Here is a 17943-nt window from a genome sequence, read left to right as displayed (position 1 = left end):
ATCAAATACTTGCCAGTCCATCCTGTAGTCTCCACATCTGGAAAAACAATATGAGGGTTGTTTAGATCTAGTGTAACCAACCGCTACTACTCTTCTTTAGACTGATCCAACAGCAGAAAAAAGCTTGGCATCTGCTTAGATAGGTTTAAATAAATCTTCATCAGCTCAGACATGAAGTCTTAAGCCACTGCTCTCTTGTAGAAGGTTGTGTACTGTAAATCCTTCTAAAAGGTCTACATATGAGTGCAGTTACTGCTACCAGGCAAAGAGTTTTAAAAGCACAATATTTGACATCACACCTCTGCAAAGGTTTGAAAGAAGTAGCCATTAACTAGGGTCACACCAACTTAAAATCCCGTTGGGCAGTAATGTAAGGCGCAAGGGGAAAGCAATTAATCTATTCCTTCAATAGTAAAGAAACGTTGGTGGTTTCAAACAGAAAAGTATCACTGGGCTTTCCTAAAAATGCTAACGTGCAGGAAAAGCGCATTCAGAGTACTAACATTTGTCAACTGTTTCACATTTCTGAACTGTTTGTAAAGCAACACTAGAGACACTAATGCTGAAAGTTGATCAATCAAGATGTTTCTAATCACATCATTTGGAGGCCTTAAACCACCTACACTTATAAAGACACCTGGTGCTCTTTCCTCTGGCATCCACCACAATCTTGAACACTTAATCAGAAAGGTCATGTCAGCGAACATCAACTTTGTAAGAGCCAAACTTGCAGAACCAGGTTAAATAGTTTCAAGTGCACAGATTCAACACCCTCTTGTGATAGAAATAAAGGGAAGATTAGCATCCTGACCAACCTTCCTTGCTGAGGAATCAAATATTGTATAGAACATCCTCTTTGACTAATGCACAGTCACCACCACCAACATGAATCATTTCCAGACCACTTGAATAATTGGGGAAAGGCACAAAGAAAAAGGTAACCAGCCTTATAGCTCTTCCTGGGAAACTGTCTAAAGCAGGTGAAGTTGCAATTGATCCACCTAAAATACATTCACATCTCGGACTTTTGATGACTACCCCTGGATGACAAAATCGTTTATGAGAGGAAGACTGAAAGAAGCTGCTTATAAATGTTTTTCTGCTACTAAACAAGCAGCATGAACATAAATGTCCCAGGCAACTGTCCAATTCCAAATCATCACAGCTTTCCCACATTATTTTACGGAGACCATTTCAGCGCATGTGCTGAGCCAGTGCATGCTATAAGTACTGGCAGTAAATACCAGAGCAAGCCTGCCTTGCCACCTAGAATGAAATGATATGTATTGATTTTGATTTGTATATTGCCTTCACCTGATGCCCATTCACACTGAGTTCCTCCACAAGCATTCTCCACTTTGTCAAGTAGCCCTGTGTCACGTTTTGAACTCCATATTGTAAGAACGTGAACAACCTTTTAAAGAATGCTTTCCTATGTCCTGCACTCTAGAACCTAGCAAACGCTGTACTTCACCTCTGATGTGATCACTGAGCCCTCAGTGATAGTCTAGTGGTTTCATCCTCAACCTCTTCTGAGGTACCTGTAGAATGTATGATGCCAGTAGGCCTATTAACAACAAAAACCTAACTGCTTGAGTAGTCTAGGTAAAAGAGTCATCTCTTTCTTTGTTGGGCTCTCTTGCAGAAGGTTAGAATGCTAGACAGAGAAGTAATGATCAGTACCCCCACGTATGGATTTGTTTCAATTTATTATATGGTTTCATTTCAGAAGGTCCTGAGAAAATCCTTATCCATGAAGCAGTTTCACTTTAGCCTGTAGTGCAAACAGCATTCCTTCCTGGAAGGTATTATTCAGAAGCTAGCATGCACTGCAATTGCACATTAACCACACTCATTGTGAACACATTCGTGAACAGATGAACTGCTGATGTGAGTCCGAAAGGCTAGATCCCAAATTCAAAATGTCATGAGACACAGATATTGTCTTTGCACCTTGACACCGTGGAACAATGTGTCTTTTAAATCATGGAGCACCAATTGCCTCCGCTTAACACTGCCAGAATGTTGGCCTTTTTTATAGATGACATCCATGGGTTTACAATAGTCCTCCATATGATGTCTCACTTCTTGGAATACAAAAGTATCTGGACTAAAACCGTTTATTCCATACAGGTTGTGACACCTCTTATGCAGCCCCTCTTTTTGACAACTTGTGACACCTTTTTCTAAAAGTCCAAGGTGAAAGAAGCTCCTTGAAGAAAACTACTGGTTGCATTCACAGACCACAAAACAAAAGAACTGGACACAAACATTTGACTACAGTATCTATCTGATTAGATTCCCTACCAGAGGCGAACTCGGGAAAGCATTAGACCTAACCTGACTTTATTGGCCTTGCTCAGTACAGAATCTGCCAATGGGTGATCAGTAAAGTCAAAAGAGTAACCCACCATAAGACTCTACTTTCTTTCCACCACTTTTGAAATGACAGGCACCTATGCTGCTTAATACCAGATGTGAGCATTCTTAATTACCTCTGCAAAACACAGTAAATGTGCTGCCTCCTTATGCACAGCTGTCTGTCTTAAGCACCGATGCTCCAAATTTTGGCTCAGGAACAGGCATCGTGGGGTTCAAGGATACCAGCTGCTCACTCAACTGTGTCACAGCGGTCAAAATCCCACCCTTCAGTATTTCAAACAGCCACGGAAAGTCCTCGCCATCAGCACAGTCGGTGCCCTTAGCCTTGCTGTATTATAGACTCACATCTCACTCATGCAGCCATTTTGCAAACAACCCCAGCAATGACTTCAGTTCGATTTCAGTGATGACCCAAGGAGTCCTTCGTGTCTTACTTCTTCATAGGACTACATTGTCCTGAATTCCAAGATTTACACTAAGAAGATCTTGAACTCTTTTTGTTGAGTTTTCACTGCAGGTGAAGGGCGCTAGTTCTACAACGGTGAGTGCAGAGAGCAATATTTCTTCCTTGTCCCTCCCTCTGTGGCTTTCTGGGGGGAAACATACCCAAGACATCTTAATTCTTTAAAGCACTGAGCATTCAGGTTGTTTCCAAGGCAAGACATGGCAGGGTTTGGCGCAGGTGCGTCCAATGAGAAAAAAATGTTTGGCGACCCCATGATCTCTTCCTCCGCTTCTCTCACTACCACCCAGTAAAAGTGCCCCTCATCTCTCCATAACCACTCCCTCACATGCATTTCATTTGTGTAAAAAAGCTGGTAACGGCTGGCTGTACTAATCCACTCAACTATCCACAAAAAAACGGATCTGTTCTTTGCAGCAGGCATATTAACCCTATGTGCTACTTTATGAGTCACAACTGCCAAGAAAAAACTCTGATATCTCTCTCTCTAGCAGAAACATTAATCACAAGAGTTATGTTGACATTTTTATTGCTGCCTGAAAGCTGGACGCACAAGGACTGCTGCACCAGGTGCTTTTAAATTGCAATTAATGGCTAAAACACAGCGTCCCCTCCTGAGGTCAACGCCCTCGCCTCCAGTTCGGCGCCCACTGTGCCTGCACTGGTTGCACCGTCCTAAAGCCAGCCCTGAGGCAAGATTTCCACTTTCAGTTTTTATTGTCAAAACCTAATCAAAGAAAACAGTGGTCTTAGATATTAGCCTTTGGCACTGACTTTCCTGTACATCTGAAAGGTAAAATAAAACAAAAAAGCCAAACTGTTGGAAACAAAGAACACAGCTTCCAACACATCTTGACATCTGGAGAAAGACAAGGGACTTGGCAGAGTCAGGCAAGATGGTGCAGTTTATACACTTAATGTTATGTTGCAGTTGGTCGGCACTGCACAGTGCCACCGTGGCACCTCAGACATAATTTGTTGCACCTGGCTTCATGATAGCATAAGAGTTGCTATGATCCTACCCTACATTTAGACAGAGTCTATTGCAAATTTTCTTTTGCCAGAAAATGACTACAATTAGCTGCTTCCATTAGAAGTTGGCTGTAGCTCTCAGAGACATTATAAACCTTCTTAGGCGGTTCATGTGTAGCTGAAAACACTGATGTGAAAAGCATCCTTTCCAGCCCCTTAAGAGCTGGTACCAATACAAAAAACGTCATTAGAGTGGAAGGCCAAAGCACTGCGGTCACTCCTATTGGCTAACCCTCAACGGAAGGGAATGTGGACTATCAGAACCATCTAGGCCAATCATTCCCGCAGCAACATTCTTCTCTGTACTGAAGTCAGTGCACACTCAAGTTGAAGAGACCCTCGCAAGACCAGTAGGGGGGGGGGGGGGGGGATCTAGAAGGCAATAAAGCAAGACTGGTGAATTCTTAACATCTGGAAGCAAGTAACAACATCAGGGGTAAGACTGAAGTTTCTGTTGCTCAGGTGGGGGAGTCTCTGGGAGGGTCCTTCCTTTCCTTAGTGATTGCGGCCACAGGAATGCTAAATGACAGCCAGATGCAGCATCTTGCACTTCATTGTGCTTATTTTGTGGGTGCTCCAGGGTGGATGTGGCCCGGTGCTACCTGCTCTGAGATGCATTACTTAACACCAACTCACTGAAACATACTCTGCTCTCCTTCAGCCTGCCCTCATTATCAGAGGGTAAGGGGAGGAGCATCTCAAGCATAGACAGTTGAAACACAACATTCCTGTTTCTGTGGTGTCCTCCATCAGATTTTATGGGAAAATGAAACCCTATATGTTAGAAATGGATCATTGGTTGGCACGGAGGTTGCCCCCGTCCAAGCAAGGACCCTCACTCTAGTCAGGGCAAAGGAGAAACACACCTGGTTAACCACCGCTCACCCCCTTGGTAGCTTGGCACGAGCAGAAAGGCTTAACTCAGAGACAATGTGTAAAGTGTTTGAACCAACACACACATTAATACAGTGAAAACACTACAAAATGACTAAACACCAGGTTAGAAAGATAGGCAGTATTTATGTGAACAAAACAAGACCAAAACAACAAACATCCAACTTACACAAGCAAAGTTATGCTTTTTTAAAAATATTAAACTTCAATATAGTGCTTAGAAACATGCTTCGAATTGGAGATATCACTGAATTGTGTCTGAGTCGTTCCCAACAATTAGAAGCCAATGGCGCCGGTCACCGAGTCACACGGACCCCCAGGTACAGTACCTTGTCAAAATGAGGAAATGGGGATCACAGTGTCGCTGGATCCGAGGCGGCGTTGTTTCCACTGCTGGGGAGTGAAGGTGCAGAGGTTTTGCAAAGAGGTGTCGGGCCCTTGCTGCAGAGCGGTGGAGGTGACGCAGTATTGGTGCAAAGCATTAGATCCACATACTTCCGGCGGAGTCGATATCCGGCGGTCACGGCATGGTGCAGCAAAGTCAGGTGTCATGGACGTCGGTGACACGGCATTTCAGGACTCAAGGAGTCGCGGACTTCGATGGGGCTGCTGCGGTGTCGGGCCTGCGGGGTCGTAGTACTCTAGTGAGGACCACAGCTTCATCTGTAGGTGGCATCGCGGAATCCGGCAGCGGCATCAGTCAAGGGTCATTCGAAGTCGGTACTCTTGGTTCTTCTTGGTTTTCCACCAGCTATTCCTTTCAAGAGCCCAGGGACTGGATTAGGCACCATTTTGTAGGGCAGGAGTCTCAAAAGAGAGTCCAGGTGCTGGAAGAGGAAGTCTTTGATGGCCTTGAGACTTCAGAACAGGGGGCAAGCTGAGTCTAAGCCCTTGGAGATTCTTCACAAGAAGGAATATACCACAAAGTCCAGTCTTTGTCCCCTTTCACAGGCAGAAGCAGCAACTGCAGGATTGCCCAACAAAGAGGATCCTTTTGGTTCCAGAAGCAAATCTTGAAGTAATCTGAAGTCTGGGGTTTTGGGTCAAATACTTATACCCCTTTCTGCCTTTGAAGTTGCCCAACTTCAAAGAAAAGTCCCTGTTGTTTACAGGATCCTGTCTTGCCCAGGCCTGGCTTCAGACACACACCAGGGGGTTGAAGACTGCATTGTGTGAGGGCAGGCACAGCCCATTCAGGTCTAAGTGACCACTCCTCCCTCCACTCTAGTCCAGATGGCTCATCGGGTTATGCAGACTACACCCCAGCTCCCTTTGTGTCACTGTCTAGAGGAGAGGTGAAAACAATCCACCTGTCAAACTGACCTAGTTTGCATCCACAAGCAGGAAGAGTCACAGAATGGATTAAGCAAGAAAACGCTCACTTTATAAAAGTGGCATTTTCAAACAGACAATTTAAAAACCAACTTTACCAAAACATATATTTTTAAATTGTGATTTCAGAGAAGCCAAATGCCACGACTCCATCTGCTCTCAAAGAGAAACTGCACTTTAAGGTAATTTAAAGGCACCCACATGTTACCCTGTGAGAGAGACAAGCCTTGCAACAGTGAAAACCAAATTTGGCAGTATTTAACTGTTAAGACATGTGAAAACACAACACTACATGTCCTACCATTAAACATACACTGCACCCTGCCCATGGGGCTACCTAGGACCTACCTTAGTGGTGCCTTACATGTATGAAAAGGGAAGGTTTAGGCTTGGCAACTGAGTGCACTTGCCAAGTTGAATTGGCAGTTTAAAAACTGCACACACAAACACTGCAGTGAGGGCTACTCATGTAGGTGGGACAATCAGTGCTGCAGGCCCACTAATAGCATTTGACTTACAGACCGTAGGCACCTCTAGTGCACTTTACTAGGGACTTACTAGTAAATAAAATATGCCAATCATGGAAACACTAATTACACATACAATTTCATAAAGGGAGCATGTGCCCTTTAGCCCTGGTCAGAAGTGGTAAAGTGCCCAGAGTAACAAAACAGCAAAAACAGAGTCCAGCACACAGCAACACGCTGGGAAGCAGAAGCAAAAAGTTAGGGGAGACCACACCAAGGCAGCCAGGTCTAACAATATTTAAACGGTATTTACCTGTGACTGGTGATGGTGTGTTTGCGTGCTAGGGTTCTCACGCCAAATAGTGGTATTGAAACACATGAAAATAATGTAGTTTTGCATGCTGGCTCATAAAGCCTCCACAATATTCCTAGAAACCCTGCATGAAAATTGACCTTGACTTAAAACTGATTGTTGACTCGCTTTTCTTTTCAAACAAATCTCTATTTCTTTTCCATCCTCGGTCTAAGGAAGGTCTACTCTAAGTTATATATAACTTAACCACTATAATTGTATAATTGTGCAGACTACCCCCAACTCATTTCAAAGGTCAGAATCTCTGCTATAAAGGTCACAGCCCTGCATTCTTACAATACTTTATTTTATGTAGCTCCTGCGTTAAAAGAGCCAACCAATGCATTAATTCACATACTACACTCCCTCACTAAAGATCAAACCTAACATCTTTTAAATTAATCTACCACATAGAAACTAGAGTAAAAAGTGTGGCATGCTTTTGTTAAGAGCGCACAACTAATTTGAATAACCAAACATATCAAAAACCTACTAATCCTGGGTCAAGAGAAGCGTGCTGCCCAGAGTAAAGTGCTACATCAAATCATATGGGTACTAAGCTGTATATAAATGCAATTACAATACAAATACAACACATAACTCATAGTGATAGTTATAACACTCAGAGGTTGGGCAACCAATTGTAGTTCATACAGGCTGCATAACAATGCCCTTTTACTGCTTGACACTCTTACATTCACATAAGACAAACTGCTAAGGGGCATGTTTATCTCCCGATACTGTACCAGTCCACAGCAAATAAAACACCTATCAGTAACTGAACAGACGTTGAATAACTGAATTGAATAACTGAAGATGTGCCACATGCCGCTGGCCAAAGGAGAATTTTAATTTAGTTCACCACTGCAGGTCCCAACAAGCTACACACTGTGAAAAAAACAGCTTCTTGACATCTCACAATGGCCATAAGATATTTTTAACTAAGCCCATCCCACCAGATCTCTCCAGCAAGTTTACCTTTTCCTACTCAGGAACATTAACTTTCAGCAAAATATCTAAGAATGGACAGTGCAGTAATCAGTTAGCTAAACTTTGAACGTAACAAATACCATATTCTGATGTGATAGGAGAATCCTCCTCTGCTGCTACCGTGCTCAAGCCCTTTCTCCACCGTGCTCGCAACCACAATGCTCATGCGTACTCTGCTTCTTGCAGTGTTGCCTTCATTTGGCTGGATCAGACTGTGAACCTGCCCGACTGTGACCACCGCAATGTGCCTACCTGTAAACCTGCCTGACATTGGCTGAAAAGTCATCCAGTCGCCATTAAGGCCTGGATGCCGTGGAAGGACTCTTTCGCACCAACTGCGGCTGCCAGGATTTGACAGCTGTGCAGCCACTGGAATGAGCTGTCCTATTGTCTGAATAAGTTTTGCAAGCCTCAAGTCCCCCTCGACTGACTGTTACCGTGCTCAGCCCCCCTGGGGAGCTATGGGCATTAGGGTGTACAAGGGAGTGACAACTCAGCGTCGGGGGCAGAAAGGGTTGAGGGGAAGCTACTAGGAGATACTGACAGGCACTTCATATGAATAGAGGGGATGTCAGAAACTAATTGCACTGATAACGAAGTAAAGAGCCTGGTAGAGGCGGCGGTAGCATCAAGGCAGAGAGGAAGTGAAGTCTCTTTAACTTTTGTAGCGCTTCTCTGTTTAAAACCAGATGGTTTAACTCAAAGTGAAGCTGACTGACTGTCTCAAAGATTCATAAAGGAAAAGTTCCTCCAAGTAAAGTGAAGGCTTGCGGGGGATATGGCTTAAAGAGGGGGCGGAAAGACAGCTCAGTAAAAAAAGTATCCCCGCCACGAAGCACCAAAGTCTGTGGGATGTACTATAATTGTCCCCCCAGAAGAAAATATGACCTCCAGTATGTTAGGGGAGGAAGACTTTATAGGTATAATGGCATACCCCATGGGAGAAGTGGGCGTGATACCTCCGGGACAATCTATAAAGGAATTTGTGGGGAAACATTTTAAAAGGAAACCTGATGCCTGTGAGCATTCTATGCTGCAGGGAAAGCCACTAAGCGGTGATCAGAGTGAGGAATATAAGTGATCTATCATTATGGAAACAGTTCTGGATTTGGACCTAGCTCTGGGGGATGAAATGGGTAAAAATATAGGGCGGGTGTGAACCAAGGCTGTCTTCGTCACCCCCATGAACTTCAATTCGCCAAAATGGCATGGGTAACGGAAGTGCCATCACACACCATTCGACCTTTACTTTTACTCACACAAATGTGTACACACATACTCACACACACACTTTTACACATTCACACATACACACACTCTCTCACATCAACAGACTCTCTCCTGCAAGCATGGACACACCATACAATTAGAGGTATGTTTACTTACCTCAAATGCCAGTGAGGGCCATATTCCAGCTAACTGTACTCCATTCTTTATTACACTAATAGTGAATAATGCAACGCCTGCAAGAACAAGCTCCCCCTGTGCTCCCGGTACTGATTTTGCCATCTCTGGGGCCAGGGGCTGAAAAGGCAGGGGTCGCAGTTGTAACCTCTGGGGGCCTTAGATGACGTTCAAGGTCACCCTGCCTCTTCCCCTTTGTGGTCAATAGCCTCACAGAGGATAGTGAGGCTCCATATCAAGTGGCGAATGGGCCAGGGAAAGAGGGAATGGGGAGTCGGGAGAGTAATCCATTAGAAGAGGTAGGAAGGGATACTCCTCAGTTGTATTCTACTCCCCCCATCATTTCACAATCCTCCCTGGGCTTAGACATAATAGCAACCCCGGTCTCATCATTATTAGAGGTGATGTTTTTAATGCAGATAATCCTCCAGGCAATATTAGAAGCATTGATCATGAATAATGGGCTGGGGAAGACTCATAAAAAACAACTACAGGGGATCACAGAGGAGCTAAAACAAATTAATATTTGAAGCCCACCTTAGTGCGACCAGTGCCCCAGAAGAGTGACCAGGAGGTACATGCCCCAGCAGACATTAGCGAGGTAGATAACACAGCGAGCTGCCCAACAGTATATATCTCAAAGCGCCCTATGCTGGTAATAAGGAGAGGGTGGTACCAGGGGCAAGGGGCTATATACTGTAGCATAGGCTCTCATTATCCTAATGAGACTACTGGGTTTGGGTGGCAGAATCACTTGCACTGTGGTGGATTGAGTCTGAACCCACTACAGGTGACACCTATCGGCCTAATCTGGGTTTTGTTCTGGCTAACTAGCAGTGCCTCATCTCCACCCAGGAGTAGGGATGATTGGGAAACCAAGCGCATGATACAATGGACTCCTCAGGGAAATTGTGGTCACTCAGATCTCATCCGTTTCTCTGAGTTACATTAGTCTCACATATACAAGGACAATCAGAGGCAGAATAGAGTTCAATAAAGTTTTATAGCAATAACTGCATCTTAGTTAATAAGGCATGTAATGCAACAACTAGGACGATTAAGCATGACAGGATTAAAATCGAGACAAGGAGAGTAAAACATAAAAATAACGCTACCATATTGTCACTAGCGTCATTACAAATAGTTCCTACCTAGGCTATGGTAGAGCACAGCATGTTAAGCTCTAATTCTGCCCTTCAGGTTCCCCTGGGAAGACATTATCCCTCGTACCTGAGCAAGCATTCAGCAGTCAGTATACAGTTGTGGCCATCTTGCTGGAATCTCCATCTAACGTACATGGGTTAAAGTAGTGTTTTTATAATGAAACAGCTGATGTTCCAAGAAAGGATCCCCACGTAAGAGTGTGTATGTTTCTATGAACACTAGAGACAAAGGCCCTCATTCTGACCTTGGCGGGCGGCGGAGGCCGCCCGCCAAAGTCCCGCCGTCAGATTACCGTTCCGCGGTCGAAAGACCGCGGCGGTAATTCTGACTTTCCCGCTGGGCTGGCGGGCGGTCGCCTTCAGACCGCCCGCCAGCCCAGCGGGAAAGAGGCTTCCACGATGAAGCCGGCTCGGAATCGAGCCGGCGGAGTGGAAGCTGTGCGACGGGTGCAGTTGCACCCGTCGCGTATTTCACTGTCTGCGCAGCAGACAGTGAAATACATGTAGGGGCCCTCTTACGGGGGCCCGCGACCCCCCCTACCGCCATCCGGATCCCGGCGGTCGGACCACCGGGATCTGGATGGCGGTAGGGGGGGTCGGAATCCCCGCGGCGGTGCAGCAAGCTGCGCCGCCGTGGAGGATTCAATGGGGCGGCGGTACACTGGCGGGAGCCCGCCAGTGGTGCCGGTCCGACCGCGGCTTTACCGCCGCGGTCGGAATCCCCATTGGAGCACCGCCGGCCTGTCGGCGGTGCTCCCGCGGTCCTCCGCCCTGGCGGTCAAAGACCGCCAGGGTCAGAATGACCACCAAAGTGTTACCACGTTTGCCGGCAACCTGTTTTACTGCAGCCTTGCGAAAGCACAGAGTGAAAGAAATGCCTTGTTGAAGAACGCAGTGCTGGCCTAGGCAAAGAACAGCTGGATAGAGAAAATAAAACAAGATTGCAAATGTGGCTATTGTTAAAATAATAAAACAAAGCTGAATAAAATATGTCTATGTTAAAGTGCACAGCGGCAGGCTCAGTTTACTAAAATAACGTGTATCAAGCTATAACTAAAACAGCTACACAACAATACCTCATCCCAGAAAAATAGGGAAAACATAGAAGACGTTCAAAAAGAAAGGCGCTGAAAGAAGAGATGGGGAAGAGACAGCTTAAGACCCCAGGTGCAGAGATCCGGGAGAAGAGTGAAATTGGAAACAGAAAGAGCATGAGTGGGACCCGAGATGAGTTAGAGTACCAGGTAGAGGGGACACCCAGTCATAGTTTGGAAGTATGCAACCCCGAAGGTCTGTAAAAGATAGAGGCAGGGAAACCACTGGCACCAAAAGAAAGAAATACAGAGTGAAGGATGCGATGTCTGGCATAAACAAAAGGGGTGAGGAAGATATGGGGACTGGGGGCAAGCCTCTTTTATGATGGGAAGAACGGATCCTTACAGAGGCACTGGTGACCTTTAAAAGTGGTGGGGCGTAATCCTTGGCCCAAATTCCAAAGAGATTTTTCTTAAAGGTTTTTTTTTTTTTTTTTTTTTACAATTTCTTGCACTTAATTTACTGTGTCACTCTGACTCACTCAGTCTCACTAATTCACGCAGTCTCACTCATTCTACTCTGGCCCCCTCTGTTTCACTCAGTCCTACTCATTCTGAATTACTCAGTCTTACTGTGACTCAGTCTCACACACAGTAACTCTCAGTCACACTTATTGTCACTCTCCCTCACTTGCTCATAATCGCACATACTGGTCCTACTGTCATTCATTCTCTCTCACTCTGACTCATTCCTTCACTGACTCTCTCTCACTTTAACTCACACAGTCTCACAGTCATGCTCACCACACTGGGATTTCATCAGCTCTGAACAGTATCTCTGAGGGCTGGCGCAGGCACCTTCATGCACCTGTGTCAGCAATCAAACAACGTCACTAGCTGCCTCAGTTTGTTGCTGGACCCGAAGCGGGCCGGCATTTTATTTTTATTATATCAGGAGTGAATTATTACTCCCTCTTGATACAATAAAAATGGACCACAAAACAAGGAGGGTGTAGTGTAGCTGTGGAGCCCATAAAGGAGAGCCGGACTGGTCCAGACACTCATCCACCAAACCAATCCATCCACTCAATCATCCATCATTTCACTTACCCATCCCCAATTCATTCAATCGTCCATCCATACTTTCACTCACCCATCAACTCTATTGCTCCACCTATCCATCCATCCATCCATTATCCTAGAATTGTAGTTAATATATACATTTAACCAGGGAATAAATTACATTATGAAGTCCAGTTGGGACTGTTGGGAGAAGATCTGGAATCAGTACGGCTACGTCAACTCAGTTGGCAATGATATTAGGGGATTTGAACCATAAATTAGATCCAACCTCTAGTGACAAGACGTATAAAGATTTGTTAGCTGCTGCACAGGTGCACCAGGCTATTTTCCCTAGATCAGGTGATACTGCATGAGATGAAACCCTAGTAAAGTTTCTAGGGTCCATAGGGCTGTTCTGTGTCAATGTACGGGTGGATACAAACCGCCCCACAAGCCAGACTTTCTGAGTAGGTAATCAGATCTGCCCAATTGATTATGTTTTTATAAACGCCTTTTACTTTTCCGAGGTAGGGGGGTTTGAAGTGTTGCAAACTGATGGCAGTGACAACTGGCCCCTCAGGTAACACTTAGGGCAGAGCAAAGGGAGCAAAGAAACTGAGTTGCCCTGCTGCATCTAGGGTATCCACGACATATAACTACCCGTATAACAGAGTACAGTTTAAAACTGTTTAATGACCTGATGGTAGACTATAAATTACTCAGCATGTTTGAGGATCAGAATAAGGTTCTAACATGGTACAATCAGGTGGTTGAGCAGGTGGTAAACTGTTTGAGGATAAAACGTAAATCAGAGCTTGCGAATAAGGAATGTGAGCATGATAAGGGTGGCAAGAGAAATGATAGGTTTAATCATGAGTGTAGGAGTTTAAAATTAAGGGTACGAAAATGGGAAAGATTATTTAGAAAAGGGCATGACAAGGTAACAATGGGGAGCCTTCTCCTAGCAAAACTCGAGTAAATAAATATGCTGAGTAAAAGGAAACTGGAGTATATAAGCATAAATTGGCAAACTATGCTTGAAGTGATAGGTACAAATAACATCAGGAAGTTTTGGAAATTGGTGTGTGATGGAACATTCTCGGGGAAATGAGATGTTTAGTAGGAGAAGATGATTGGATCAGCTACTTCAGTAACTGATATGGTAGCAACAATATAGATGAGAACTTGGAGAACACTGTAAAGGTTGGTGCAGATATTGAGTCGTATTTCTCTTTTCAGAAGATAAAAGAAACCATCTAGTCCCTTAAATGAACTAAAGCGGCAGGCCCTGATAACCTACCGGCAGTTATAATAAAAAATAATGTGGAGTGGTGGGCAAGCCTCTTTTATGTCACCTACCAAAAAGCTCTGACCTATGGGTGTTTTCCTGAGAGTTGGAAAGGGGCAATAATTAGGCCAATAAAAAGGATGACACCACACAGCCCAAGAAGTATCACCTAATTAGTCTGCTCGATGTGGGTGAGAAAGCATTTACTAAAGTATTGTTCGACTTAATGAAGTCTTGGGTAAAACAATGTAATCCCCGTAGAGCAAGGTGGCTTTAATTTGGATTGGACCAAAATAATGGTGCTAGGGAAAGGAAAGGGGTTTTAACTGGCGTCTGGGAGAGAATAAAGTTGACGTGGTTGACAAATATAAATATCTGTGTATGTGGTCTGATTCCAAGTTACATTGGAGTAAACACATAGAGTTGTTAAAATCAATTCCACTATTCTCGGTATGGGGCCTAAAATATTTCAGTCAGAAGTATGGCCGGCCATGCCTACGCCCCATATTGTCTGCTTTTAATACAATGGTCCACCTACAATTCCAACACGGGGTGGAAGTATTGACCTTAGGTGGATTGGGATCTTATGGAGGGGAAATATGTGAAACGGCTCCTTGCACTCCCACCCTCAACAATGATCCAGGCCATAAGGGAAGATTGCCAACTTACAGCCAGGAGTTATCAGAAGCTGTAAGCTACGCTGAATTGTTGGCAGAGATTGAATGGAGAAGGTAGGCCTAAAATATCACACTTCTGTAAAATGCAGCCAGAGTAAAGTGAACTGAACTGGGTCTCCCAAGTTAGATACATTTTAGGGAAGATTGATGTTAAATTGTCATTAGCGCCAGATCAATCGAAGACAGGGAACAGACCCCCAAGCAGGAGCTAAGAGCTATTATAAGCAAAAGTGCTAGAGAGGAGGACCTGCTCTATCTGAGGAGCAAAGCATTCACCCAGTGGTTAAAGGCTGGAGTAATAATGATATGTTTCCTTATATTGAGTCCCGAGCTGAGGAATTAATTGCTAAAATTTAGGGTCATGTTGCACAGATATGAAGATAAAAGCAGTAATGAGAGATGAGCAGGGCTTGTGTGTACATGTGGTCTGAAAGTAAAATGTAGTGGGCTACAGATTTTATTGGAATGTTTGTGGTTCCTAGGTGACTGGAAAGAGTTCCAAAAGCTTGTCTTTATTTCTCATAAGATTACTAATCAGGATCAAGCCCTCCGCCTGCAGATAAATATGAGATTTTTAAATGTTATATGTGCAATTGGGAGATTTTAAAATGCAATATGGGAGTCCCTAAATGGGCTACAAGATAAACTGTAAGGGATCAGGTGGCTGGCCTGAGACCTTTTATCAATTGATCATCTTTAATTCCTCTGTTTGTGCATCAAGATGAGTTTTTTAGGATGTATTTATTTATGTATTTATGGCAATGTTTCTAGGCTACAGTCCAAATAAACAATTTCTTGAACGAAAATACCATAAAGGGACTTGCAAAGCTGCAAAAAGCTGCCAGATTATGAAAACCATAAACTGTGCACCTATCTCTCACACTTCATCTGTCACACTGCTAAGGGTCTCATTTCATGATAATCGTACCTCTGTGGTCATCGTGCATCACACAGAAACACTTCCCACACAGAATCAGATTAAAGACAGTATCCTTCCAAACACACGCCCTACGCAGTGTAGTGCGCTACCCATGTAGGCAAGCACTTCAGCACCACGCACTGGGGATCTAAACATCATACTACAGAGAAAAGCCAAGGATTGTCAGATTCTGTGTAGTAAATAAAATTGTCCTAATAAAACCTGCCTACCAGCTTTCTATTTCCAGCACTTGTGATATTTTGGGAAGTCCACTGTACTGGTGAAACCATTACAGGCACATAGGAGAGTGAGGAAGTAATGATGCCACCACATTAGAAATACTTCATCTATGGAATTATGTTTTAACGGTTGTTGCAAATGAGAACATTTTTGCATGGCCGTAACAGATATGCACGGGAGGATCAGGGAAGGGTGTCTCCATGTTTTTACATTGAAATTCAAAATGCTGTGATGTGCCCTGGAGAACTGAGAAGTGTGGTGGCGGCTTTCTTTATCACTGCATTGATTTCTTATTGGGAGCATTTTGCCTCATCCCCTCAGAGTCATCTGGAACAATGTCATTCTGTATGCATTTAAGCGACTGACAGCTCTCATCTTGTAGTGTTTTGCCTCTTGCCCTGTATACTTTGTGCCACGTGCAGCCTGCACTCAACATACTTTGGCAGCATAATCAGAATTTTAGATATTTTGGGAGGATAATTGCATATTAAGTATTAAAAAAAAAAACAGAATGATGGAGGTTTTTCTACTGTATTTTTGGTTTACTTTATTAATGTAACATTTATAGGTATGGAGTTGGCCAAGACCTTTTGATTTTACTAATATATATATATATATATATATATATTAATAACATACTTACCTATAGGGGCAATCACCCAGCACTCTACATCCATTAGTCTGTAATTGCATCTCATTCACATTTTTCTTCTGCCCACTACAGCATACAGCATGGCACAATGTGTCATCCGACTTCAGCTATTAGATAACTTCACTATGAGTGGCAGCATTCTGCTTCTTCACAAACAACACATTCACACGCAAAATACCAGGGACAGCTATGGCAAAGTATGCTTTGTGAGCCAAAAAAGGATTTTTGCTTTTAGACAACGTTTAGTTTTCATATTGGTGAGAGACTGGCAGCTCCTCAAAGTAAGGTTTTACAAAAACCACGTGAAAACAAAACCAGAATTGACAAAAGTCAATGTCACATAAGTTACCTTTGCCACTGCTTGTTTCTGTCAGTTGGCTGAAAACTATGAACAGCTGTGGGCTAAGCTTTTGCAGAAACAGAATAATTCAAGTGAGCTAAGTGTCAAGGTACACACCTTAGGGGTGCTGAATAACTTTTTAAGGGTATGTCTTGGTAGCAGAAGGGGTACTGTTGGTATGTTAGCTCATGGAAGTGATATTACCTACCTAAGAAAACTTATGGCTATGATGTTTCCTAAATTACCTATTCAAGAGGAAGCTATCGAAATACGCATAATTATATTTTCCAAGAATGTTGGCCCCATATTGTGAATTGCAGGAAACACATTATTTCTAACCTTATAAAAAGTAATGATTATCCTGGGATTCGCTTTGTTGTACTCCCGCATTGCTTCCGCTAGCAACTTCTGCACACGAGGAATGTCGAACGTCAGCTGGTACCCATCAAGAGCATGAAGCTGGTTGCCTGCCTTCTCATTTCTTTTAACAAAATTGAACTCCTGTTGCTTTGAGGATGTTGTAATAAGCCCACCTTCATCTTCAATGATATTACTAAACAATGGCTGGCATGGGCTGAGGATCAGATGCAGCTGTTATGGAGGAATTGAAAAAGGGAAAGTTTCATTTCATTATAACAGAAATATATCTAATCAATAAACACCATCCCTGTGAAAACTTTGATTTACAGCAATGCAACAGCACTTTTTTGAAAGGAAGTACATTAAAGCAACCTTTTTCACGCCCACCACCTTCTACTATGGTACCATTAATTGAAACAGAATACAGAAATCTAGAATCCCATAAACTCTGGGGGTAGAGGCACTCACCTTTCAGATCCGGAAGTATCATGGAGACTGAGTCGTTTGATGTGAAAGAATAACATTTGAAGGCAATGGACAGGACTACAGATTCACTAATTGTGGTTCTGCTCTTCGCCTGCCATTTTTTATGTGGTGGACCACAAGAACAAAAAGTTATTTATCGGTAACAGTTGTTTTCTATCAATAGTTATTACCAAACTGAATTTATGCACTATAAGGTGTTTTTCTACGAGAGAGCCAGCCTTGCCACACTGAAAAATTATTTTGGTGATTTTTCACTGCCAGGACAAGGAAAACCTAACACCACATGTCCTACTTTTTAAATACCATGTACCCTGCCCTATGGGCATTTAGGACCTAAGTTAGGGATGATGAACCAGTGTTTAAAATAGTACTTTAGGCCGAGCAAAAGGTTTATTTTGCCAGGTCA

General features: G+C 43.7%; 1 protein-coding gene across 1 annotated transcript in view; it reads right to left on the bottom strand.

The window, feature by feature from the left end:
- The window catches only part of LOC138286353 (uncharacterized), a 1286679-nt gene that overhangs the window by 679410 nt on the left and 589326 nt on the right, over window positions 1–17943 (bottom strand). Inside the window, exon 63 of the mRNA XM_069226509.1 lies at window positions 17031–17282. Coding sequence (XP_069082610.1) covers window positions 17031–17282 — 252 coding nt within the window. The remainder of the gene's footprint in view (window positions 1–17030; window positions 17283–17943) is intronic.

The sequence above is a fragment of the Pleurodeles waltl genome, chromosome 3_2 (genome assembly GCF_031143425.1).
Source record: "Pleurodeles waltl isolate 20211129_DDA chromosome 3_2, aPleWal1.hap1.20221129, whole genome shotgun sequence".
Lineage (NCBI taxonomy): Eukaryota > Metazoa > Chordata > Amphibia > Caudata > Salamandridae > Pleurodeles > Pleurodeles waltl.
The sequence above is the reverse complement of the archived record's forward strand: the minus strand, read 5'-3'. Positions and strand labels throughout refer to the sequence as shown.